Raw genomic sequence first — 27,248 nt, forward strand, 5'->3', positions numbered from 1 at the left:
ACTTTTGATAAATGATAACTTAATTTGGTAAAAGCCTATAATCATGCTTCTTACAGGATGTTAAAGATTTTGTATTTACTGGTGCACACTGCCTGTTTGAGGGTTAAAAAAGTCTGGTGGGTGAGTGCTCACTTGCAAAACTAGCGCCATTTAGAAAAGTGACTACAACTCCCATCATCCCACGGGGTTCTTTACGAAACATTAATGGCTGTGTTATATAAGCAGTATGTGAGTGTATGTGTCGTGTATGACAGTAGATAAGTATATAAACTGTTTCTACGTAGAAAACTGAAGGTAAAGTTTATTTACTAAGTGGCTCAGAGATAATGCTAACTCTTCCTGTAACTAGGTAACGAAGCATTAGCAGCAGCTAGCAGGATTCTCCGTTAAGTAACTGTATGCTTTATAACTAATTTATATCTTCGTCGACATTATTTAAACAGTACAGAGCACAATGCCGGAGGGTCCGGAGCTGCACTTAGCCGGTTTGTTTGTAAACAAAGCGTGTGCAGGTGTAATATTTAGCGGAGCTGTAGAGAAATCTGAGGTAAGTAAAAACCCGGAGGTAGCGTTTGCATGCGATGCATACCGAATCAGCGCAACGTCCAGAGGAAAAGAAGTGCGACTCACTCTCACTCCTATAAAGAGTGATACACAGAGCAGAGTGAAACTAGTACACAACCAAGAGCCCATGGACGTGGTCTTTAGATTTGGCATGTCAGGTTATTTCAGCTTTACTGCTGTATCTGATCTTCCAAAGCATGCCCACCTAAGATTTTACACCAAAGAGAAAACTAAGAGAGTGTTGAGCTTTGTGGACACACGCAGATTTGGAAGCTGGCAGCCCAATGGAAACTGGCAGCAGGATAGAGGCCCATGTGTCATGTTAGAATATGAGAGCTTCAGGTGGGACCAGTTCACTTTATTCACTCACTGGTATAAAAACAGCATCATATTAAATCTGAAACTATTGTGTCTAATGCATTCCTTATTTTTCAGGCTGAACGTTTTGTCCAATCTGTCAGACAAGGCATTTGACAAACCAATTTGTGAGGCTCTTCTAAATCAGAAGTATTTCAATGGAATTGGAAACTACCTTCGAGCTGAGATTCTGTACAGGTTATTCTTTTATTTTGTTCTTTGATCCATTTTCATACATACAAACTTAGCAGAAGTGTAGAGGACAGACAAAATAAGCAGTCGTTTTGACCAATGAGCATATAAGGGCCCTGGTCTGAATCCAGTTACAGTGTCAGCTTGCCAAAATGTGGAAACCCTTGAAATGGGGGTGCAGCGTTACATTTACATGTCAATATAAGGAACAATATTTATTGATACAAGCAATTTTGATAACTTAAGATGGTAGTTTTGAGTGAAACTTGAAAAACATCTAGTTCTCTTGACAAATGTCTATGTGCACTATTATTCACCTCAATCTCAGTACTTGATGGAACCTCTTTTTGCTTTGTTAACCTTTAGTAAGTGATTTTATTAGGTGCTAACAAGCTTCTGACTCCTCTCTTGTGAAATCTTTAACTATTCTTCTTGTGCAAAAACATCCAGCTCATTTAGGTTTGATGGTTTTCATACTGCAACAAAGAATTTTCCATTGAATTTCAATCTGGAGACTGATAAAACCACTCCAGAATATTCCAGTACTGATTCCTTAACCAAGCTTTTGTTGACTTGGCCGTTTGCTTGGAAGTGGGATCATTGTCTTGAGGAAAGTTGAAGTCCAACTTTCATCAAGGTTCAATTTCATCACATAAGGCAAAACATTTCTGCTTAAAATTCATTTCTTTTATTTTTGTGATTCCATAATGCCAGTCACACTGTGAGGATTGCCAGTTCCTGCAGCAGAAAAACATCCTCGCATCACTGACCTATCTTCATGCTTAACAGTGGGGACAGTATTCTTCTGGTCATAAGTCTTGTCTTTCTTGCACCAGACAAACATATGGCCAGTCAGTTCCAGTTTTGATTAGTCAGTTTTTAGAACTGTGTCTGAGAACTCTGCAGGTCTATACAAATTCCTTCTGGTGTATATCAGTCGACCCTTCCTGTGCTTTTTGGTTAAGAGTGGAATCTGGTCATGAAGTCCTTGGTTAAGTTATCTGCTTATGGTTGCCACTGACATATTTGTCCCTGTCTTGATCATGATATCTTCTAAGTTTTTTTTACAGTAAAAAATTTTTTTTTTCTCTGTTTTGATGAGATTGATAAGGCCTCTGGGTGAACTTTTGTGCTTTCTTCCATGACTAGGCAGGTTTGTAAGTTTGGAAATCTCCTTATGCCAAGTGCCCCATTAGCACAATGATATCTCTTCTGGCCTCTGTCAAAAAGAAAAATCACTGTACTCATTGTAATCAGTTGGAGTGGCAAGCTAATGTAAATGTATAAGAAATGGCTAGTTGGGTCATTTTTGAATCGGTGTCTAAAATCACTGCATTATGAATTATGTTAGTCGTTTGATTTCAGTGACTAGTGTTGAGAACACATCAAATAGCAAATAACTTACAATTTCATAGACCTTTATACATTTCATACACTGCAGAGTCTAGAATCACCTCTGCAAATATGCACTGAAAGGCCTCTGCCTTTGCAGAATTTCTTTGAATACTAACAATGCATAATGGATTTCATTTTGGGAAATTACATGGCATTTGTGTGCTACATGAACAAGGCATTTATGCGAACAAAGCCATAATTTTGTCTCAATTATTTTAGATTAAATACTCCACCTTTTGTGAAAGCAAGGTCTGTGTTGGATGGACTCGAACTAATAAAGGATGAGACAAAGGATGTTAAAGAGGAGATTACCCTAGAGGCAAAGGTGAATTTCTGTCTGTAATAAAAGTCTTAGTCATGCTTTGATTCATAATAATAGCTTTATTCATTTTTAGAGATTTTCTGAAGGCGGGAAAATCGAGAGTCCAGATCTTCTCTCTCTCTGTCACACTGTACCACTGGAGGTGGTTAACCTTGGTAAATTATTATAAATAGTGCATTATTTCTTTTAACCTGCATTTGTAAAGCATTAAAATTTGTCAAATAATAACTATTCAGTTTTCAAAATAGTAATTAGAAAACCTCTTTACATCTATACTCTTTATTAAAAATCTGAATGTTTTATCTGCTAGCAGTTTATTTCATAGTACCCCAAAACTTTTATATACATCATAGCAAATGTAATTTTGTGTAGTAGCTTGCTGTAACATGCGTGCTTTACCACCCCTGAGCTTATAACCAAGGTAAAGCCTTTAAAACAAGCATATACAACATTTTTTTCCTTAAAGCAAAGCTGTAAATGAACAAATACTATCTCTATGCAATTATCAAGGACCTGATTACATTAAATCACATTAACTAGACATTGTATTCTTAACAGTAGCTGTACTGTAAATCTAACATTTCAACAACACTAGTGATATTTCTGTTTTCTTTAATGTTCTTCATGTAGGTGGAAAAGGTTATGACCCAGCAAAAGCAGATTACTCAGTATTTCAGTCCTGGCTCCAGTGTTACTTTGTTGATGGAATGAAGTCAGCAAGGGACCGTAATGGAAGAACAATATGGTTTAAAGTAAGTTCTACTTAACCAAAACAAACAAAACTTATTATGCATAAGGTTTTATCATTTTAATTGTGTATTTGATTATTTTAAAGTTAATTAGTCAGTATGTACAAAGTCCTTTTTTACATTTTTTTTCATGAAAAATGACATATAATGAACATATATGTGCATTTATGAACATACATTCATTCAGACACCTTTACTTAAATCTGTGGTTTTTAAACTTGGAGACAGGTGGGTAGAGAAAGTGCTTAGTAGAATGAGCAAAATTATTTTAAGCCTAGCTTTAAGTAATATATACTCTTTTTTAAATTATTTATGCACAATTTGAAAAACAAGTTAAGCTTATGTAGTGATGATGGTTTTTCATGTTTTAAATATTGGAAAATTCAAGAAGCATTTTCTTTTTGATTGTACAAACCCCATTTCCAGAAAAGTTGGGACATTTTGTAAAATGCAAAAAAAAAAGAAGAATCTGTGATTTAAGTCTTTAATCTAGATTGTATTTAATCTAGATTGTATTTTGTAATTTTGCACACAGAACTTGAGGTCTGTTTTTCCTGGTGAGCCATGACCTATCATTACCTTATACAGGCTGAGCCTTTAGTGGATCCTCTCTTTATTCCCAATCATGATTCCCTCACCTGTTAACAATTTACCTGCTTATTGTGAAACACTGTAACTTGAATATAAAAAATAAAGCCCTAATGTCAGTATCTCAGGCTTATTGTAGATAATCTAAAAAACACTTTATACGATTACAAAAAATGAACTATCATTTTAATCAAATATGATATCACTGTGATAATCACTGGTAATTAAACTTTAAAACTTTGCATAATAAATACAAACCTTATTAAAAATTTCAACATCAAAATATATTGTAAAAATAATTTTGAAATGGATATATGCACTGGGTAAATACTTGTTTTTACTGTTCTTTTGTCTTACTATTGTATGCAAACACTGAAGTTGTATTTTTGCTTGTTTGTTTTAGGGTGATCCTGGTCCGATGGTGCCTAAAGGTAATCTGTTAAGCAATTTGGCTTGCTTGCAAACTGATGCAAACCATGTGATTAATCACTGCTAATTAAAGCTTTTTAAACCTTTAGGCTCCAAATCTCTCAAGCGAAAGAGAACAATAAAAAAAGATGAACATGACTATACAGTTAAAAAGGTAAGATCCAGCATCCACATTTATTCAGGGCAAAACAAAGAACCAAACTAATGGATTTACTTTAAACAGGAAAAGCCTGTCAAAAAAGAGCCAAGGGCTAGAAAACAGGAACAAGATGTGTCTGAAAAAAAGTGTGACAGCAGGAAACGCACCAGCACCAAGATAGATACAGATGCAGCTGTTAAAAAGAAAAGGACCAATGCGCATGGAAAGAGCGACTCAGCAGGTGAGTGTCGTTTTTGTGTTGTTTTTTCGGTTTGATCTCACAGCTGGTGTTTGATACTACAAAATCATTTCTAACTATCATTTTTTGCTTCTAGGGATGCAGAAAACGAACGTGAAGAGTGCAAGAGCAAGTGTTCGGGGTAGAAAAGCAAAAGCTAAGAATGCCCAGAGGAAAAGAAGAAACTAACTTGAGACCAGTCCTTGCTGTCTTTCATATAGATAGAAATACTTAACCTGGAGAGTCACAGCAGATGTGTGAGCCATTCATATCTCAAAAGGGTCCAGCAACTACTGCTAGGTGCAGCTATTACATTTTTTTTTGTTACAATATGTTTATAAGAAAAAAGCTTTTTATGCCACATTTTCTTCCACTTTATACTGTAGCAGAAAAAAAGGTTTCAGATTGTTTAAGCTAAATGTTTACTATGAGTATCAGAATCCAAATATCAAAAAATGATTTTTAAAATTGTATTTTATTAACACATGTGGGCCCCTGTCCTGAGCCCACCAGTTTACTCATCAGAGCTGTAAAAGGAGTGTAATGATCTGAAATGGTTTAAAAGTGAGGGTTATTTGAGAGTCTGTGACTGCAGCAGGGTGGCTGGGACATTCTAGCATGTTGCAACTGTAATCAAAAAGAAAAAACAGGCTTCAGTTCAGTCACAAAATATACTGTATATAATCATTAATATGTATAGTCTTATTTGCCACAGTAATGTAGTATTTAAATTCTGAACTTAACACCTCTGACCTGTAATTTAACTTGGATTTGCATTCAAAATCCAGAAAAAAAGCATTGTCAGAATAAATATGCTGTGCAAACAATGATTTATTCGATACATTAAATGGATAAAAGTATATGAACACTTGACCATAAGTTTGTTGGAATTTTTATTTCACAACCTCGGATATTAATATTGACATCCACTTCATCTTTGTGTGGATTTTAAAATGTCAGTGGAAAGTTGTTTCCGTTAAAAAAAAAAAAAAAAAAAAAAAAAGCAAGATCAGGCACTATTTTGATGACTAGGCCTGGTTTGAAATTGTCATTTCAGTTCATCCCAAAGCTATTCAGTAGGGTTGAGGTCAGAGCTTTGTGCAGGCCACTAAAGTTTCTCCACACCAAGCTCATTACACCTCTTCTTCATGGACTGTTTTGTGCAAAAGGGGCACATTCATGCTGGAACAGTAACAGGCCTTCCCCAAGTTGTGGCCTCAAAACTACACTACAGCTTTGTGTAATACATTAGTGTTTGATGATCTACTGCACCACCCTCACACTTGCTGAGAGGAGCCATAGAACCTTAAACAATCTTGCAGTCACCGACCGCTCCATATCGCATATGGAGAGTCATGTTATGCCCAATGTAAATCATCCACCACTCCTGCAGGCACCTCAACCAACACAGCAATAAAGAAAAATTCTGTTGACCTTCCTTTCTGCATGTTAGATACTTGGGCAGGCCACTATTACTGCTGAGATACAAATCATAAACTCGAGCTCTCTGCTGTAGTGAACCAGCATATATTTTAAATGTATAATCCATTTGTGGGTTTTATATTCAACCATTTGTCATTGCAAGGGACAGCGTGGTAGTATGGGTGCCACACACGTCTAGGTTCCTGAGAACATGAGTTTAATCCTCTTGATTTACTGTTTGTGTGAAGTGTTATGTTCTCCCAGTGTCTGCATGGTTTTATCCTATCCTTCAAAAACAGTTCAGCTACTCCCTTATCTATGACTGAGCTTGACTGGCATCTTGTTCAAAATGGATTTTCACTTTGTGTCTAGTGTTTTCAAGCAGGTATCAAACCCACTAATCATGATGAAGCAATTATTAAATTTGACTGAATACATTTTCTATAAGACTCCCAATAATAAATGGGTTTTGGAGTACTGTGCTTTTAAGACTGATATGTAAATAAAATGCACTGTGATTAGTTAACCCCTTTGAAACTTTTTGTACCAGTGTGCTCACACTGGTAAAAAGCAGCATGAATTTGGGGAGGACAAAACAACTTAATAATACTACTTAAAATATGTTCACCTTACATCACTATGCTGTCATTGCTTTGTGATGGCTGGCTGCACAGATGGGTCAGTTTCTCCAACACCCTCTGCACTACATACACTGATCAGCCATAACATTAAAACCACCTCCTTGTTTCTATACTCGCAGTCCATTTTATCAGCTCCACTTACCATATAGAAGCAGTTTGTAGTTCTACAATTACTTACTGTAGTCCATGGGTTTCTCTACATACTTTGTTAGCCCCCTTTTATGCTGTCCTTCAATGGTCAGGACTCTCCCAGGACCACTACAGAGCAGGTATTATTTGCACTGCAGTTACACTGACATGGTGATGGTGTGTTAGTGTGTGTTGTGCTGGTATGAGTGGATAAGACACAGCAGCGCTGATGGAGTTTTTTAAACACCTCACTGTCCCTGCTGGACTGAGAATAGTCCACCAACCAAAACTAGCCGGCCAACAGCGCCCCGTGGGCAGCATCCTGTGACCACTGATGAAGGTCTAGAAGATGACCAACTCAAACAGCAGCAATAGATCTACATCTACAAGGTGGACCAACTAGGTAGGAGTGTCCAACAGAGTGGACAGTAAGTGGACACAGTATTTAAGAACTCCAGCAGCACTGCTGTGTCTGATCCACTCATACTAGCACAACACACACTAACACACCACCACCATGTCAGTGTCATTGTAGGGCTGAGAATGATCCACCACCTAAATAATACCTACTCTGTAGTGGTCCTGTGGGGGTCCTGACCATTGAAGAACAGGGTGAAAGCAGGCTAAAAAGTATGTAGAGAAACAGATGGACTACAGTCAGTAATTGTAGAACTACAAAGTGCTTCTATATGGTAAGTGGAGCTGATAACATGGACAGTGAGTGTAGAAACAAGGAGGTGGTTTTAATGTTATAGCTGATCAGTGTACGTTAAAGCTTAGAGCATAATATATTACATAAAGTGATTCACTCTAGGTAACATGACTGGGAAGCCTAAATGGCCAGGTGATCTTGGCTATGATACATTTAAGATTTAGTGAACTGAACGAAAACTTGAGCTTGTGTTAAAAGTACATTAAACTCAACCTTAAAAAATGAAATCTTAAATCTTTCAAATCTTTTTGTATGCCCCTTTATGCATCAGCTTAGAAACCTCAAACCTAGATTTGAGGATGTTTGAATCTGAACTTGGAAGCTGCTCCTAAGGGTAAGTGATCTGAATGCAACACTAGACCTGATTTGAAAACAAACTTACTGCCAAGCCTGTTGCACAGGGATGAAAGTACGCAACACTGCATTCACACTGCTTCCGTGAGACTCATAGAGGCGAACAACAAGGGCATCCTTCCTTGCCTCGGCCTGTGAAAGGGAAAAGTGAACTAAGCACTGACAGACTGGAAACCAATGCAAAAAAAAATCACTGAGGTCATTTCCAGTCGCCTCCCAACCTGTTTCATAGTTTCCAGGATGACAGCTGCGGGGCTCACAGTGAACGCGCTCCAGGGATCCGTGATGCGAACATCCTCGATAAGATGTAGTGGTGAGTTGAGGTTATAGGCGTGTTGGATGACTCCTGCATCCTGAAAGGAACCTGACAAACCAATATGTCATTAAACATCTGACTTCTTCTTATTTATGACTAAGAGTTTGTATGGGCCTACCTTTATGTGGCATGACTGCATAAGTAAACTGGTGGTGCCCCATATCTGCATTAACATCGGGTGCTTTTGGAGCTCTCAGTCTAAGGAATGAGAAAAGGTTTAAACAAGTTTGTTGTGATGGGTGGAGATTTAACTTGATGTGAGCTCATACAGTAATTAAACTTACAGGGATAAGGTCATAATGTTCTGATGAACTGAGTAGCCATATTTGCAGTCATTCAGGAGTGCCACGCCAAAGCCATGCTCTGATAGATCTGCCCACTTGTGGCCCCAGACCTGCAGGTTTCAATTATGAGTTACACATTTGTATGAAATTCCCTAATAGCTTTAATGATCAAGTCCAAACTACAACAACTTCAAGCCTGAACAACAAATGTATAGTATTTATTACATTCTTTAAATAAATGGCCTTAGATGACAACAAAAAACAAAAGCAATTTCAATATGTAATCATTTTTGCCCAAAAGTAAGCCAACATTTAGAATCCGGATGAGGAGGTAAGCACATCCTTCCTACTTCTACAACCATTAAGTGAGTGATTAGTAGCCAGGCATTACTAATTAAATCACAAGACTAATCATCAAGAAGTGCATCTAACATTGATTATCTGTAATATCCATTATAAGATATATAGCTACTATAAAAATGTCAATACTGTCCAAAATTAACTAGTATTTAACTATGATTCCAATTTTAATGCCAATCAGATGATTTAAAAACACTATTATAAAAAAAATATTGGAAAAAAGCTGGCAACACTACAGAAACCTAAAATCTGGGGTGGACTAGATGGGTGCACTGGGGTTTGCATGTACATCAGACCTGTCTCACTCCTCTCTTTTCTATCAAAGATTCTTGAACGTTCTGTCTATAACCAACTATCTGCCTTTCTTACTCAGAATGATCTCCACAATCCATACCAGTCTGGTTTCAAGGCAGCGCATTCTACGGAAACAGCACTTGTGGCGGTTACTGAGAAGCTTAATGCAGCCAAAGCAGCCAAACTGTCCTCATTCTTCTTGACCTTTCTGCAGCCTTCGACACAGCAAATCACAGCATTCTCTTGTCCACTCTCTCCAACCTTGGAGTAACAGGTTCAGCATGGCAATGGATGGCCTCCTACCTCGAAGGGCGCTCGTACCAAGTGTCATGCAGGGGATCCATATCTCCTCCATGCACTCTCAACCGGTGTTCCTCAAGGCTCTGTACTTGGCCCACTTCTTTTCTCTATCTACACCCGCTCTCTGGGTAAGATCATAGCCTCCCATGGCTTCTCCTACCACTCCGATGCAGATGACACTCAGCTCATTCTGTCATTTCCTCCTTCAGACACACAAGTCTCAGCTCGCATCTCAGCATGTCTGCGAGATATCTCACAATGGATGTCAGCTCATCATCTAAAACTCAATCCCAGCAAGACAGAGATGTTGCTCATTCCCAGAGATCAATCTCCAACCCAGGACCTAGTCATCTCTCTTGATGACTCCCAGATCAGACCATCTGATAAGGTAAGAAGCCTTGGTGTTGTCCTGGATAACCAGCTGACCTTTTCTCCTCATATAGCCAACATGACAAGATCGTGCCGGTTCCTCCTGTACAACATCAGGAAGATTTGACCATTTCTCTCCAGGGAAGCTACCCAGATTCTGGTCCAGGCACTTGTAATCTCATGGTTGGACTACTGCAACTCCCTCCTGGCAGGTGCTCCTATGTCCACTATTAAACCCTTGCAGCTCATTCAAAATGCAGCTGCCCGTCTGGTTTTTAACCAGCCCAAACACTGCCACATCACCCCACTGCTGCGTTCTCTTCACTGGCTTCCTGTAGCTGCACGCATTCAGTTTAAAAAACTGATGCTCGCCTACAAAGCCAAAAATGGACCAGCCCCAAGCTACCTTCGTGGTCTAATCAAACCCCGCTCTGTACCACGCAACCTCCGAGCCACCAGCCTCGCTCGACTTGATCCTCCACCAAGGACTAAAGGAAGACAAGCATCAAGGCTCTTCTCTGTTCTAGCACCCAAGTGGTGGAATGAACTTCCTCTGTCTGTCCGAACATCCGAGTCTCTTGCTGTCTTTCAAGAACGATTAAAAACCCACCTTTTTACTAAACACTTGAGCTGACTTGTACTTATTTACTAACATTTTTCCATTTCCAAAAAAAAAAAAAAAAAAAACCCACTTTGGTTCTAACAGGTTTCAGCAGATTCGTGTTCTTTGACTGTTGTTTACTAAAACTTGAGAAATGAAATGTTTACTATGGAAGTACTTCTGTAAGTCGCTCTGGATAAGAGCGTCTGCTAAATGCAGAAAATGTAAAATGTACATCATGCCATCATGTCAGTAGGACCTCAAAGAAGCAATTGTTAATGCTAATCAATCTGGGAAGGTTTATTCAATTTAAAATTTACTAATTGACAATAAGAATAGTTTACAAATGAAGACAATTCAAGACAGTTGACATTCCTCCCAGGAGTTGGCATCCCAGAAAATCCCAGACCAAGGTCAAGAATGTGGCAGTTTGAAGAAACATCCAAGAGCTATCGATATTTATGTTTATGACAGTATAATATGAAAATCAATAAACAGTATTGCTGTCAAAAGTGGCTGGAAATACCATACCCTCATATCAACTGTCATGTCATTGTCATTGTTTTGCAGCCACAGAACCTGGACAACTTGCATTTATTGACACAAATAAAAAAATAACATCACTTTAAACCAGAACATTAAAATAAAGATTGAGCTGAAAACAAAAGTAGTCCATGCATCAGGGAAGTGATCCCAAGCAAACCAGCAAATAAAAATTGAAATGACTGAAGACAGAAATCAAGGTGTTGGAATGACCAAGTCAAGGTCAAAGTTCAACCCCATTGAGATGCTCCGACAAGAACTTATGAGAGCTGTGCATAACAATGCCCCCAAACATCAATAAACAGAAGCCATGTCTTAAATATCAGTGGGCCAGAATTCATCCAAAATAATGTAAAAGACTGATGACATATGGTTGTAACTGCTGTCACCTGAGGTTATTTGTTTATTTATATAAGTTGGTGAAGATTGCACACTTGTCTTTTAAACCTTGTTATAAAACACATAGAATTAAATGAGGGTGTACTTCTATTCCATGACTATATAATTACAAGTTTAGATTAGTAAGCATGCAGGCAGTACCTCAAAGCGAGCCCAGTCCCAGGAGGTGTTTCTGTGGGTAGGTCTCTGCAGATGACCAAACTGGATCTCATAGGTGGCACTGGCACTGCGGACCTGTACAGGGAACTCCACCTTTAGAAACTTATGGGCTTCTGCCCAATCCACCTGGAGAAAAAAATATTTTTTAAATTACAGAATTTTCCTTCAGTAGCTGCCCTTACATGGAAAATATATAATAGACTGTAGTTTATCATTATAAAAATAAAAAAATCTACAGTATATCCTTTAAATAAAGCAAAGTTAACAAACTAAAACCAGTATGAATAAAATGTCGATCTGACAGAATAAGATCATTATCAACACAATTACAAAATGCTGTCTGTTCCCTATTGGGTGCGGTTAGGCACAGTTAACCTTAGCTGTGACTATTAGCTACGGCTAACTTATTGGATTTAAGAAGTTACTTCAGGTCTTTGTGAATTAAATTTTCCATTAAAAATGTACCTGGGGGACCAAATCAGGTCATGTGTTGTGTACACAAAGCACACACTTTTAAAAAAAGAGACGCCAGTGCTGAATTATCTTTACTTGTGTATATCTATGCTTTAGTCTATACCTTTGTATATCTATGCTCCTTATAATCAGATAGGACTTGTCATGACTTATCATGACAAAGCTGAGACTCAATTCTGCTCGTATTACTATAACTTTGACGTTATACAACTCAAAATCAGAAAAAGTTATAATTGTTGTATATAAAAAGTTATATATGGCATCACCCGTTTGAAATCACGTCATTATTTATAAAAAAACTTTACATCATTACTAGCCCTAAACTGCCCTGTCCCAGCTCTTTTTGAAATGTGTTGCAGCCCTGAAACACAGGAATGGATGTATATTAATAAATGAAATTAAGCTGACAATTAGCATTGTCCATACTGTCCCATCTTTTTCTGATTTGTAGTTGTATTCATATATTTGTGAACTAATATGTTGTTCCAATTGCTAGTGACTGGTGTGAATATAATCTAATGCTTAAACTCACTAAACTCTTTGAATGTAAACATTACCAGTGAATATGAACTTTAGAGTTCTGTTAACTATACCTGTGTATTAAACTTGATGTAGGGGCAGTTGGCATCAAGGATGACCTCCTGGGTAATAATGCTGTTCCCACTAATGCGCAGGGAGAAGGTGATGCTACCTCTCAGTCCTCCAGAGCTCTGCACTTTAACAGGCTGTACCACATCTACTATAGGCTTCCTGAAAACAAAATGTGGGTGAATTACCTATGACAGTGTTTCTCAACCTTTTTTCAGTCACGGCACCCTTTAAAAGTATGCAAAATCTCAAGTCACCCCAGTCTAAAATGTATTAAAAAACGTACACTCTGCATCCCTCGGACTGCTAACACACACGCACATACACCATAAGGTGTCATTTAGGGAGGGAGGGGTAAACGTGACTTACTTTTAATGGGAAACCTGAGCCTGGGATGATGCACACAATCGCCCTATTCTGGCAGGGATGGATGAGAGGCAGACGCGGAGCTCCTGGTCCAGAGCCCTCAGTCGCTCCCTGTACTTGTTTTTGATGTAAGTTAGGCTCGAAAAGCTCAGTTCGTGCCATGAACGAATCAGATTTAACATAATTAAACGAGTTTATAGTTTATTTCTCAATTATTTGTCATTTTACTAAGAGCACTGCTTCTTTTCTGCATGTTCTCTCTGTAGCTCGGTTATGGCTCTCTTAACTCAAAAGAAGCTTTATTGGCATGACAAATAAGGACATTCGTATTGCCAAAGCAAGTTAGAGAGAAATAATAAAAAAATAACAGTAAGAAAGAACAAATATATACAAAACAGTTACATGTGCAAAAAATATAAAATAGAATAAAATATTAATAAAAACAGTGCAAAATAATAACAATACAAATTATAATATTTACATTATTGAGGTAGTAATAAACACTCTCTCTGTGTGTGTGTTTTATATATTAATAATTTAAATATTAAATAATTAATATTTTATTCTATTTTATATTTTTTGCACATGTAACTGTTTTGTATATATTTGTTCTTTCTTATTGTTATTTTTATTATTTCTCTGTAACTTGCTTTGGAAATACGAATGTCTTTATTTGTCATGCCAATAAAGCTTCTTTTGAGTTCGAGTGTCTCTCTCTCTCTCTCGAGCTCTGTGTGTGTCTCGCTCGCTCGCTCTCCACTCTCCGTTTTCAGATTAGAATTTTGACAATAAACAGCTATTATGACTGATTAATTCCCTCTACTGATGGAAGCGGACTGGGTGAATTACAGCCGAACTGCGCAGAAATAAACATATATGTAGCGGCTCCCAGAAGCGCGACTCTGTTCCTTTTAAAGAGCCGTTCAATAGAATCGGATCATTCGCGAACGACCCATCACTATCAGAATATTTTTGACAGGGCACCCCTGATGAAGCCAGACGGCTCCCCAGGGTGCCGCGGCACCCCGGTTGAGAAAGGCTGACCTATGATGTAAATTGCCTTTCAAAAGTTGCCTTTTAATTATCTTCAATAACATATATTCTCCACAGTGGCACCACACACCTACACCTGAAGTCAAATGTTTACATGTGTTGGACAAACAAGTCCAACAAGATCCATGGAGGCCCCACCTCGCAACTTAACAGGAGTTAAAGGATTTGCTGCTAACATCTTGGTACCAGACACCACAGCACACCTTCAGGGGTCTAGTGGAGTCCATGCCTCAACGGGTCAGGGCTGTTTGGCAGCAAAGGGGGGGACCAACACAATATTTGGAAGGTGGTTATAATGTTATGCCTCATCGGTGTATACCTAATACAATTATTAAAGTCATGCATTTTCTTGCTAGCCATTATAATTGAATATATGTAGATGATTACATTTCTAAGAGCCATATACAGTATATATACACTAATAAGGCAGAACATTAAAACCACCTGCTCATGCTACCAAAAAAAGCTCTGACCCATTGAGCCATGGACTCTGTTGTATCTGGCACCAAAACATGAGCAGCAGATCATCTAAGTCCTAAAGGTTGCAAGGTGAGGCCTCAGATTGAAATATGGGAAGTTCATAGGCCAGGTCAACACCTTGAACTTTAAAATCGGACCCAACAGGTCTTGTGTTGCCAGTTCACCAGTTGTCCTTTATTGGACCACTATTAACCACTGTGTACCAAAAACACATCACTTCCCTGCTTACAACACATCAGCTTCAATAACTGACTGTCACTTACTGCATAATATATGCCAGCCCTTGACACATGCTGTTGTAACAGGATACTCGATGTTATTCACTTTTTAGTGATTTCAGTGTTGTAAACTCAACCTGTCCAAAAGTATGTGGACACCTGATAATGAGCTTTTATTCAAAACCATAGACATTGATGAAAGTACTTCTATTACCTAATTTGTACTTAAATTACCTAGTCTGAAGATGGTAGTCCATTACATCCCATGCATCCCAGTATAATGGAACATCATCAAACAACACAAACTGATTTCCGAACGAGCCATCTGGAATCGTCTCCCTAGAATCAAAACACATTAAAATGTTACCAACATCTACAGATTATAAAGAGTGCAGTCTTTTTTCTTTATGAACAACATGTAATTTTACCTGTTTATCTGTACAAGAATTAGGGATAACAAACGGCCCATTTTGTCAAAGACGGCCTGAAGAAGGCCATTCTCCATTTTAATAGTACCATCATCCTGTTATAACAAAGCATTAGAGTCTGGTATTTGGGTGTACAATTTGCTGTAATAAAATATCTCAGAACACAATACCTGTACTGTTACAGACACTGGAGACACAGGCTTATTGGACTCTTTGATCGGAGCTACTCCCACACTGGGGGCTTTGACCAAGGCTGAGGGAAACAAGCACAGTACTGTTAACTGTACTGTTATTATTTAACAGAGCTCAAACATCTCAATAAATGGCTATTATTCAAGTACCTAGCTTTGTGTGTGTGCCTTCTTCTGCCAGCGCTATGACTTCAGTGCGCTCCCAGGGAAGTGTGTTGAGAACTGCTGTATTTGAGCCCGCTTCAAGCATGGGACTTGATTTTAGCACCTCACAGGCAGAATGGAAGAGTCTGGTGCCAGTCTTTTGAATCTCTTAAAGAAACAAAGATGGTTTAGGTTTCAGTTACCAACATAAAGGTTTGTCATGAATGAAACAATTTATACAAAATACAGAGTTATTCAAAAAATATATCTGTATTAATTATGGCTTGACTAATCAATTACTGCAACATTGATAAGCATAAACCTTTGCTATCTACATTTTGGCATGCATAAGTTACTAAATACTTTACTAAATAATATTAAGAGCATGCTTTCAGGGCAGCAAATTAAAAATCTTTTTGATGAGGTTTTGCAAGTACAAAAACAAGTGGAGTCATTTGAGTCATATCCATATATATATTTGGTAGCATATAATTTAAGGATAACAGTAATAAGGATAATCCAGGGCAGATGAAATGCTTTTATTTGTCATGCATACATACACCCACTGAGCACTTCATTAGGTACATCTATCTAGTACAAACATTCATTGATCACTTTGTAAGCTACACCCATCATAAAGATAAACTTTGTAGGTATATAATTACTAATAATTATGACTTTTGATTTATGTATGGGGTTACAAAGTGTATGGAGCAACCAGTAGGCTACAGTCAATAATTGTATACCCACAAAGTTAATGTTTTTGATAGATGTAGCTTATAAAATAGTCAATGAATGAACGTACCAGATACACTGACCATAACATTATGACCAATGACAGGTGAAGTGAATAACACTGATGATCTCTTCATCACGGCACCTGTTAGTGGGTGGGATATATTAGGCAGCAAGTGAACATTTATCCACAAAGTTGATGTGTTAAAAGCAGGAAAAATGGGCAAGTGTAAGGATTTGAGCGAGTCTGACAAGGGCCAAATTGTGATGGCTAGACGACTGGGTCAGAGCATCTCCAAAACTGCAGCTCTTGTTGGGTGTTTTGGGTCTGCAGTGGTCAGTATCTATCAAAAGTGGTCCAAGCAAGGAACAGTGGCTCATTGATGCACGTGGGGAGCGAAGGCTGGCCCGTGTGGTCCGATCCAACAGACGAGCTACTGTAGCTTAAATTGCTGACAAATTTAATGCTGGTTCTGATAGAAAGATATCAAAACACACAGTGCATCAGAGTTTGTTGCATATGGGGCAGCAAAAGGGGGACCAACACAATATTAGGAAAGTGGTCATAATGTTATACCTGATCGGTGTAAGTGTTTCTAGTAAAGTGTTTACTGAGTGTATACACATGTACAGTATAATGAAATTCATTATTCACATATGAGCAGGCACAGCCATTAAACAGCGCCCCTGGAGCCAAAAGGGCTAAAGGCCTTGCTCAAGGGCCCAACAGTGGCTGCATGCCAGGGTTTGACCCACAACCTTCAAGTTGGTAACCCACAGCTCTATACACTAGGCCACAACTGTTATTAATGGGTGTGGTTAAAACACCTGAAGTCAATAATTAGTAAGGATGTCCCAATATTTTGACCATACAGTGTCAATATATGAATTTGACTGGCTTTAATTGGATCTTATAATGTAAATAATATTAAAACCAAAAATGTGGAGTTTAAGAGTTTAACTATTACAGTTTTTAACAGGCATGAACATCATTAAATGCCCTAAATAAATTATCAGAAACACAAAATAAAACCATATCTGTTCCTGTTTTAAATAATAGGTTTACCTGATTTTTTGTAGTGTAAAACCCCTTGTGATAATCATATTTAGTCATTAGCCATCCAGCTGCAATATATGCTGCTGGTGTGGCTTAGCAGTATAAAATGTCCAGTTTACCTTTATAATATTTCAGTGCATCTTCTACCACCATCTCAATGCAGCTCCCGGGAATAACATCATGAAACTGGTTGAGCAGAAGAAGCCTACAGGGAAAGTAAGTCTAATAAGCCTTTAAAGCTAATCCAGATCACTAGAACTGATCTTTCGAGGCATTTACCTCCATAGTTCCTGAAGTTCTTTGGTTGGGTATGAAAAACCTGTGTTTTGACACAGTGCCAGGCAGCTGATCACCTCAATATCATGCAGCAGGGTCTCACATTTACGATTTCCCAGCTTTATCTGTGGCACAAGCATACAGATTGCACACATCTGCCTGGAAATAAAAAAACCTCATATAAGATATAAGATCTTTTGTTAAAAATAGAGGCTGTACGTACCTGTGCCTGGGTGGTGTAAGTGCCATTGTGCAGCTCGAGGAAGAGCTCACCAGACCATGTACAGAGGAGGCCAGAGTCAGATTGGAGTTCAGAAAACAGACGATCTGGGCTGGACATTTTGACCCTGATAAGATAAGAAGACAAAGTAAAATCAGTTAAAAGAAACTGGCTAACTCTGCATGCCTATGCCAGACTACAGTAAAGAGTGATTTTTTTTTTACCTGGGCAGACCATCTGTATCGTGCACACGATGCAGACGGTCCAGCATGACCTGGGTAGGTCCGCCACCTCCATCACCAAATCCAAACAGCATTGCACTGTGATTCGCCCGGCCCTTGTCCTTGTTGTTTTTCACCGTGTTAATCAACTGTAAAACAGAGATAGTGTAATTAGTCCAACTGGCCACTAGAGGGAGGCATTATTATTAATATTACAAAAACAAATCCACTCACGTCTTCAATTTTGCCTTTCATTTCATAGGAGTTACCAGGTGGGAAGTGAGTCAAGACTTGGGAGCCATCAATGCCCTCCCAAAAGAAAGTGTGGTGCTAATAGGAATGTAATAATGCATATTTAATAATAGTAAAATAGATATAAATCATAGTTTATGTATAAAACTAAAAACATGTTTTCAGTTCTTACTGGAAATGTGTTGACCAGATTCCAACTTAGCTTTTGTGTCAAAAAACGAGAAACACCACATCCCTGCATTATCTGAGGAAGCTGAGCAGAGTAGCCAAATGTATCTGGCAACCAGAACTGCAGTGAAATGAAAATCAGAAATTAACCTTTATGTAACAAGCTTCTCATCACTAAATCAATCAAAATAAGTCATTTAGAAAACAGTTAATATCCAGGAATAGATTTTCACTTTCAGAGTTTGCTGTTCTACACTTACCTCTTTACAATACTGTCCAAATTCTGTTTTAAAGAAGTTCTGTCCTTCTAAAAACTGTCGGATCATGGACTCCCCAGAAGGTAAGTTGCCATCCTAATTGAGAGACACTGCATCATATTCTTATTTATTACCACATCACCAAGATATTTTGTTTGTTTGTTTATTAGGATTTTAACGTCGTGTTTTACACACTTTGGTTACATTCATGACAGGAACGGTAGTTACTCATTACACAAGATCCATCAGTTCACAAGTTTATATCGAACAGTCATGGACAATTTAGTGTTTCCAATTCACCTCACTTGCATGTCTTTGGACTGTGGGAGGAAACCGGAGCACCCGGAGGAAACCCACGTGGACACAGGGAGAACATGCACACAGAAAGGACCCAGACCGCCTTACCTGGGGATCAAACCCAGGGTCTTCTTGCTCTGAGGTGACAGTGCTACCCACTTAGCCACCAAGCCGCCAAGATATTTTAATCAGGTTTATTTGGTTAAAAAAAAGCTTTTACCAAATTACCCAAAAAAGGTTCTGTTAACTGACCTTGGCTAGGCTACAGTGAAATAACAAAAATAAGCACTTTTTTATTTTTTTAAAAAACAAAGACCTATAGAAAACTTTTTATTTTAAATTAGATAAATATTTGGTCAAATAATTACAAGATTTGGGGGTATATCTAACTTTACTAAGGAACTGTAAACCTCATTCTTTGAGTCTTATTTAAATTTAGATTATTAGGTGTTTGGAAACATGTATGGTGTTTTTAATAACAGTCTCTGGTAAAACATGCACATGTGACTGGCCGTTCACAAAAAAAAACAAGGTTTGTCAGCCCGATCAACCTTCTTTAATTGCGCTCATGTTCTGTTCTGAGGTCTGTGTACCCAGTGTAGGTGCCTTTGTGGACAGGAGTTAGCATGGGCACTGGGACTAATCTGTGACTGCACAGCTTCACACTAAAGGTTTTAGTGCAAATTTTTGCTCTGACACTTGTTACCTTGTTACTTTTATTAAAATTATCTGCACCCCCTAACCATCATTGATACTTTATCAAATTTCACAGACAGTGCGCGACACTGTAGCTTATAGGCTTCTTCAAGTCTTTGTCTAACCATTACATTTGGCATTTAGCAGACGCTTTTATCCAAAGCAACTTACAGTAATGTGACAGTATACTGTCTAAGCAATTGAGGGTTAAGGGCCTTGCTCAAGAGCCCAACAGTGACAACCTGGCAGTGGTGGGGCTTAAATCAGTGACCATTTGCTTACTAGTCTGGTACATTAACCACTAGGCTACAACTGCCCTAAATGACTAGGTGTTGGGCCAAGCTACAAAGTGTATGTATATTACAGAGCCACTGGGAATGGATTGACAGAAACAAAAACTGAAAGAAATCACTGTCTTTAGTATTATTCTGACATTTTAAATTCTTAAATATAGTAGTGATCCTAACTGACCTAAGAAAGGGAACCTGCACTAGAATTAAATGTCAGGAATTGTGAACAACTGAGTTGAAATAAATGTGGTTAATGTGTATGTAAACGTATGACTTCGACTGTATATAAACAGTTAGTAACAAATTTTTTTTTTTTTAAATGTAGTAACTTTCTTACCATCTCCACCCATGTGCCTCCGACTGGTATAAACTGGCCTTTTTGTACAAAGTGGTGAATCTGAGAGAACAAGGCTGGATACCAGTTCTTTACCCACTGAAACTGTTGAGCCTACACAAAAACACTATGTATATCATACATGTGTATGAGTATTATTATTATTAGAAAAGCACAGTAGATATTTAATTACCACTTAATTACCTGGGAGCAGGTAAAGATGAAGTCTGGGTTCTTTTCCATCAGGCGAATAGCTGTGACCCAGCTGCGAGCACATTTCCTAATTGTCTCTTCATATGGCCATAACCAGGCTATAAAATATACACACCAAGTGTAAATTAGTTACTTTATCAACCCCTGCATGATATATTGGTTAACAGTTTACCACCTATACTGATCAGCAAGAACATTTAAACAATCTGTTGATCCCCCTCATGCTGACAAAACAGCTCTGACTTATTGAGGTATGGACTCCACAAGACCTCTAATGGTGTCCAGTGGGTATACTCTATAAAGAGTATATGTACTTTTTGTCTTTCTCTGTTGTATTTAAGGCATTCAGCCAGGATATGTTTTACAGTGATGGGTGTCTGACAATCTTCACATAGTGTTGGGTCTTTCCCTCGTATTAGATGTTGGTGCATCAGTCTGAAATGGCCTATTCTGCATCTAGTGTAGGTTACTTAATTTTTGTTATCAATAGCGTATTTTTGGTTTACTCCTGACATTGGAGTGTATCTTGTATAGTTTGTTGTTCGTTTGTGTGTTTCATTCAAGTTGCCATTTATTTCTGATGTAGTCATTTATGAGAGGTTTGGTGTCCATTGTTGATATTTTGAGATAATTTTATGTATAGTTATTCCTCCAGCCAACTGGTCGACTTTTTTAATTCCCTGCTATTCCACAATGCCCTTGTATCCAGAATAATCTAATATAAAACATTTGGTCTGCATGTTCTTTCATTGTACATTGTAGTTTGATTATTGTGGGGTGTTCAGCTGTGGGCGTCTTTAATGCATTAAGGCATAATTTGGAGTCTGTACATGTGTACATTGTGTTTATGCATTAGTTTTGCATATTCCAAAGCAAAACACAGCCTGATAGTTTGCATGTTGGTATTCTTAACCTCACTGGCAGCTGAGACTGAATATACATGTGATCGATACATGGTTGCCAGTAATCAATCATTCAAATATATAAAAAAGGATTTATATACAGTGTATCACAAAAGTGAGTACACCCCTCACATTTCTGCAAATATTTCATTATATCTTTTCATGGGACAACACTATAGACATGAAACTTGGATATAACTTAGAGTAGTCAGTGTACAACTTGTATAGCAGTGTAGATTTACTGTCTTCTGAAAATAACTCAACACACAGCCATTAATGTCTAAATAGCTGGCAACATAAGTGAGTACACCCCACAGTGAACATGTCTAAATTGTGCCCAAAGTGTCAATATTTTGTGTGACCACCATTATTATCCAGCACTGCCTTAACCCTCCTGGGCATGGAATTCACCAGAGCTGCACAGGTTGCTACTGGAATCCTCTTCCACTCCTCCATGATGACATCACGGAGCTGGTGGATGTTAGACACCTTGAACTCCTCCACCTTCCACTTGAGGATGCGCCACAGGTGCTCAATTGGGTTTAGTCCATCACCTTTACCTTCAGCTTCCTCAGCAAGGCAGTTGACATCTTGGAGGTTGTGTTTGGGGTCGTTATCCTGTTGGAAAACTGCCATGAGGCCCAGTTTTCGAAGGGAGGGGATCATGCTCTGTTTCAGAATGTCACAGTACATGTTGGAATTCATGTTTCCCTCAATGAACTGCAGCTCCCCAGTGCCAGCAACACTCATGCAGCCCAAGACCATGATGCTACCACCACCATGCTTGACTGTAGCCAAGATACAGTTGTCTTGCTACTTCTCACCAGGGCGCCGCCACACATGCTGGACACCATCTGAGCCTAACAAGTTTATCTTGGTCTCGTCAGACCACAGGGCATTCCAGTAATCCATGTTCTTGGACTGCTTGTCTTCAGCAAACTGTTTGCTGGCTTTCTTGTGCGTCAGCTTCCTTCTGGGATGACGACCATGCAGACCGAGTTGATGCAGTGTGCGGCGTATGGTCTGAGCACTGACAGGCTGACCTCCCACGTCTTCAACCTCTGCAGCAATGCTGGCAGCACTCATGTGTCTATTTTTTAAAGCCAACCTCTGGATATGACGCGGAACACGTGGACTCAACTTCTTTGGTCGACCCTGGTGAAGCCTGTTCCGAGTGGAACCTGTCCTGGAAAACCGCTGTATGACCTTGGCCACCATGCTGTAGCTCAGTTTCAGGGTGTTAGCAATCTTCTTATAGCCCAGGCCATCTTTGTGGAGAGCAACAATTCTATTTCTCACATCCTCAGAGAGTTCTTTGCCATGAGGTGCCATGTTGAATATCCAGTGGCCAGTATGAGAGAATTGTACCCAAAACACCAAATTTAACAGCCCTGCTCCCCATTTACACCTGGGACCTTGACACATGACACCAGGGAGGGACAACGACACATTTGGGCACAATTTGGACATGTTCACTGTGGGGTGTACTCACTTATGTTGCCAGCTATTTAGACATTAATGGCTGTGTGTTGAGTTATTTTCAGAAGACAGTAAATCTACACTGCTATACAAGCTGTACACTGACTACTCTAAGTTATATCCAAGTTTCATGTCTATAGTGTTGTCCCATGAGAAGATATAATGAAATATTTGCAGAAATGTGAGGGGTGTACTCACTTTTGTGATACACTGTACATGTCTCAGTTACCAGTACTGAATGGTTGAACATCCTAATACAAATGAATAATGAATGAAAATTTAAACCTGTGTCAATGTGACAGTGGCCCATAGCATGCACAGTATGCTGGCTTTGCCCATTCCTCTGGCTGAAGAACTTCTGAGCAAGGTCCCGGGTTGAAGAGAAAGAGCTGGGATCGGCTGGGTTGCACAGGTTTACCATCTCATTGGCTGTAAATAAAGCCTGATATCCACGTTGGTTTTCTTCACCTAGCACCTGAGTTAAAGTAAAAAGTCATGTATTTAAAAACATGGGCAAATGCGTCATGGAAAATTATTCTAAATGCCTTATGAATCTTGCTTCAGTAAAAGAAACTACAAATAAACCCTGGCACTAACCTTGGCAATGTCAACAATCATCTCAAAGTCAGTGAGAAGCTCCTGCACATCACGATTAAAAACAACAAGCTCAGCCTTTTGAAGAGAGTACTTTCTGTTTGGGTCAGGGGCAGCTATCATGGAACCTTGTCCAGCACCGAATAAACCATTACACCCAAGTTCCACATACAGGGTCAAGCTGTAACATATTTAAAGAAAAATATACCAGTGGCACAGGAGTTATTACAAATATGATATAGCCAGATGTCTTATTACTGGTTTATAAAAACAACAGAACTATTATGGCAGCACACAAAAATAAAATGAAAATATGTGACAGCGGTTATGAAATTTAATATTGTCCACTACTAGGTGCAAGATGGCATAAAATTCAATTCAATTTATTTATAAAACACATTTAAAAGCCAAAGCTAACCAAAGTGCTGTACAGCAGAATACAACAATAAAAGAAGAAACATATACAGTGTATCACAAAAGTGAGTACACCCCTCACATTTCTGCAGATATTTAAGTATATCTTTTCATGGGACAACACTGACAAAATGACACTTTGACACAATGAAAAGTAGTCTGTGTGCAGCTTATATAACAGTGTAAATTTATTCTTCCCTCAAAATAACTCAATATACAGCCATTAATGTCTAAACCACCGGCAACAAAAGTGAGTACACCCCTTAGTGAAAGTTCCTGAAGTGTCAATATTTTGTGTGGCCACCATTATTTCCCAGAACTGCCTTAACTCTCCTGGGCATGGAGTTTACCAGAGCTTCACAGGTTGCCACTGGAATGCTTTTCCACTCCTCCATGACGACATCACGGAGCTGGCGGATATTCGAGACTTTGTGCTCCTCCACCTTCCGCTTGAGGATGCCCCAAAGATGTTCTATTGGGTTTAGGTCTGGAGACATGCTTGGCCAGTCCATCACCTTTACCCTCAGCCTCTTCAATAAAGCAGTGGTCGTCTTAGAGGTGTGTTTGGGGTCATTATCATGCTGGAACACTGCCCTGCGACCCAGTTTCCGGAGGGAGGGGATCATGCTCTGCTTAGTATTTCACAGTACATATTGGAGTTCATGTGTCCCTCAATGAAATGTAACTCCCCAACACCTGCTGCACTCATGCAGCCCCAGACCATGGCATTCCCACCACCATGCTTGACTGTAGGCATGACACACTTATCTTTGTACTCCTCACCTGATTGCCGCCACACATGCTTGAGACCATCTGAACCAAACAAATTAATCTTGGTCTCATCAGACCATAGGACATGGTTCCAGTAATCCATGTCCTTTGTTGACATGTCTTCAGCAAACTGTTTGCGGGCTTTCTTGTGTAGAGACTTCAGAAGAGGCTTCCTTCTGGGGTGACAGCCATGCAGACCAATTTGATGTAGTGTGCGGCGTATGGTCTGAGCACTGACCGGCTGACCCCCCACCTTTTCAATCTCTGCAGCAATGCTGACAGCACTCCTGCGCCTATCTTTCAAAAACAGCAGTTGGATGTGACGCTGAGCACGTGCACTCTGCTTCTTTGGACGACCAACGCGAGGTCTGTTCTGAGTGGACCCTGCTCTTTTAAAACGCTGGATGATCTTGTCCACTGTGCTGCAGCTCAGTTTCAGGGTGTTGGCAATCTTCTTGTAGCCTTGGCCATCTTCATGTAGCGCAACAATTCGTCTTTTAAGATCCTCAGAGAGTTCTTTGCCATGAGGTGCCATGTTGGAACTTTCAGTGACCAGTATGAGAGAGTGTGAGAGCTGTACTACTAAATTGAACACACCTGCTCCCTATGCACACCTGAGACCTAGTAACACTAACAAATCACATGACATTTTGGAGGGAAAATTACAAGCAGTGCTCAATTTGGACATTTAGGGGTGTAGTCTCTTAGGGGTGTACTCAATTTTGTTGCCGGTGGTTTAGACATTAATGGCTGTATATTGAGTTATTTTGAGGGAAGAATAAATTTACACTGTTATATAAGCTGCACACAGACTACTTTTCATTGTGTCAAAGTGTCATTTTGTCAGTGTTGTCCCATGAAAAGATATACTTAAATATCTGCAGAAATGTGAGGGGTGTACTCACTTTTGTGATACACTGTATATACATTTCCATTTTTAGATTAATAAATATAGAATATACAAAACAATAAAACAGCAGGAGTAAAAGAAACACCTGGTTAACCATTTTCATATGCCAGAGAGAAAAGGTAGGTTTTCAGACAAGTTTTAAAAGCATCAATTGAAGTCTGGGATTTAATACCATGAGGTAATGAATTCCACAGTCTGGGAGCAGTGACTGAGAAAGCACGGTCACCCTTGTGTTTTAAGCGAGACTGAGGTACATTTAGTAAAGATTTGTTTGAAGATCGGAGTGTCCTTTGTGCCTTATAGGGACATAACATGTCAGTGATGTACAATGGGGCCATACCGTGGAGTGCCTCAAATACAAAGAGTAAAATTTTAAATTGGACCCTATATTTGATGTTGAGCCAATGTAGGGAGGCCATGACAGGTGTAATGTGGTCACGTTTTTTCGTACCAGTAAGCAATCTAGCGGCGGAATTTTGAACAAGCTGCAACCATTCCATTTGACAATTTTAAGTAAAATTTCTAATTACTGAGTGTAAAACCATATACAGCATCATAACTAACCTGTGTGGTTCATTCTGTTTAAGGCACTCAGTCAGGATGTAACTGGTCTTTTCACCTTCCTTGGTCAAACCCTGCCAACACATACAGTATGTAATAAAATAATGACGACTTTGTTACTTGATCATTCAGAGGACATTTACCTGAACTGGTTCCTGGTCTCGCCATATCATCCCCTCACCATCACTCTCCCATCTCAGATGAACCTCCTTCCCCTTCCATTCCTCTGGTATTTTCAGGACAAGTTTAAACCAGCAAGTCCACCATCTGTCATAAAAGTACTGAATGTGAGGGATTTCTCATTTAGGTAGAGAATGGGAACCAACCTGATGCTTAGTACCAGAACCAGGACTGATACTGTTCTAAAAAGCTTCAGATTCACTGTTTTTCAGGGGTGGCACAGTGGCTAAGTGGGTAGCACTGTCGCCTCACAGCAAGAAGGTCCTGGGCGGTCTGGGCCATTTCTGTGTGGAGTCTGCATGTTCTCCCTGTGTCTGCTTGGGTTTACTACGGATGCTCCGGTTTCCTCTACAGTCCAAAGACATGCAAGTGAGGTGAATTGGAGACACTAAATTGTCCATGACTGTGTTTGATATAACCTTGTGAACTGATGAACCTTGTGTAATGAGTAACTACCGTTCCTGTCATGAATGTAACCAAGTGTAAAACATGACGTAAAAATCCTAATAAACAAACACTATTTTTCAGTGTGGTCACGTGATTTCATGCTTTACTGTGAGTAATGTTACTAGAGTAAACCCAGAGAATGCAACTTGTCTACTTGACTACTGCTGAAAACCTCC

General features: G+C 39.1%; 2 protein-coding genes across 3 annotated transcripts in view; one reads left to right on the forward strand and one right to left on the reverse strand.

Annotated features, from left to right (window-relative positions):
• On the forward strand, positions 1-5,846 carry neil1 (nei-like DNA glycosylase 1). Of its 2 annotated transcripts, XM_062991752.1 has the most exons (9): positions 3-906; positions 1,000-1,119; positions 2,728-2,833; positions 2,904-2,985; positions 3,461-3,582; positions 4,571-4,598; positions 4,686-4,750; positions 4,820-4,976; positions 5,071-5,846. In XM_062991752.1, the coding sequence occupies exons 1-9, from the start codon at positions 455-457 to the stop codon at positions 5,160-5,162; spliced, it is 1,224 nt and encodes a 407-aa protein (XP_062847822.1). In that variant the 5' UTR covers positions 3-454; the 3' UTR covers positions 5,163-5,846. The 2 variants fall into 2 exon arrangements, with proteins under 2 accessions (XP_062847813.1, XP_062847822.1); XM_062991743.1 differs by having other exon boundaries at positions 1-1,119.
• Positions 5,430-27,248, reverse strand: part of man2c1 (mannosidase, alpha, class 2C, member 1) — a 23,740-nt gene continuing 1,921 nt past the window's right edge. The window contains exons 3-26 of the mRNA XM_062991731.1: positions 26,589-26,712; positions 26,449-26,519; positions 23,793-23,970; positions 23,481-23,670; positions 20,806-20,912; positions 20,605-20,715; positions 18,988-19,080; positions 18,732-18,848; positions 18,542-18,637; positions 18,311-18,456; positions 18,090-18,213; positions 17,870-17,991; positions 17,710-17,795; positions 15,805-15,966; positions 15,634-15,716; positions 15,464-15,558; positions 15,270-15,374; positions 12,924-13,080; positions 11,839-11,982; positions 8,832-8,941; positions 8,666-8,745; positions 8,453-8,595; positions 8,260-8,363; positions 5,430-5,600 (exon numbers count right to left, since the gene is read on the reverse strand). Of these exons, the coding sequence (XP_062847801.1) occupies positions 5,495-5,600; positions 8,260-8,363; positions 8,453-8,595; positions 8,666-8,745; positions 8,832-8,941; positions 11,839-11,982; positions 12,924-13,080; positions 15,270-15,374; positions 15,464-15,558; positions 15,634-15,716; positions 15,805-15,966; positions 17,710-17,795; positions 17,870-17,991; positions 18,090-18,213; positions 18,311-18,456; positions 18,542-18,637; positions 18,732-18,848; positions 18,988-19,080; positions 20,605-20,715; positions 20,806-20,912; positions 23,481-23,670; positions 23,793-23,970; positions 26,449-26,519; positions 26,589-26,712 (2,854 nt within the window). The 3' untranslated portion in view covers positions 5,430-5,494. The remainder of the gene's footprint in view (positions 5,601-8,259; positions 8,364-8,452; positions 8,596-8,665; positions 8,746-8,831; positions 8,942-11,838; positions 11,983-12,923; positions 13,081-15,269; positions 15,375-15,463; positions 15,559-15,633; positions 15,717-15,804; positions 15,967-17,709; positions 17,796-17,869; positions 17,992-18,089; positions 18,214-18,310; positions 18,457-18,541; positions 18,638-18,731; positions 18,849-18,987; positions 19,081-20,604; positions 20,716-20,805; positions 20,913-23,480; positions 23,671-23,792; positions 23,971-26,448; positions 26,520-26,588; positions 26,713-27,248) is intronic.

The sequence above is a fragment of the Trichomycterus rosablanca genome, chromosome 1 (assembly GCF_030014385.1).
Source record: "Trichomycterus rosablanca isolate fTriRos1 chromosome 1, fTriRos1.hap1, whole genome shotgun sequence".
Classification (NCBI taxonomy): domain Eukaryota; kingdom Metazoa; phylum Chordata; class Actinopteri; order Siluriformes; family Trichomycteridae; genus Trichomycterus; species Trichomycterus rosablanca.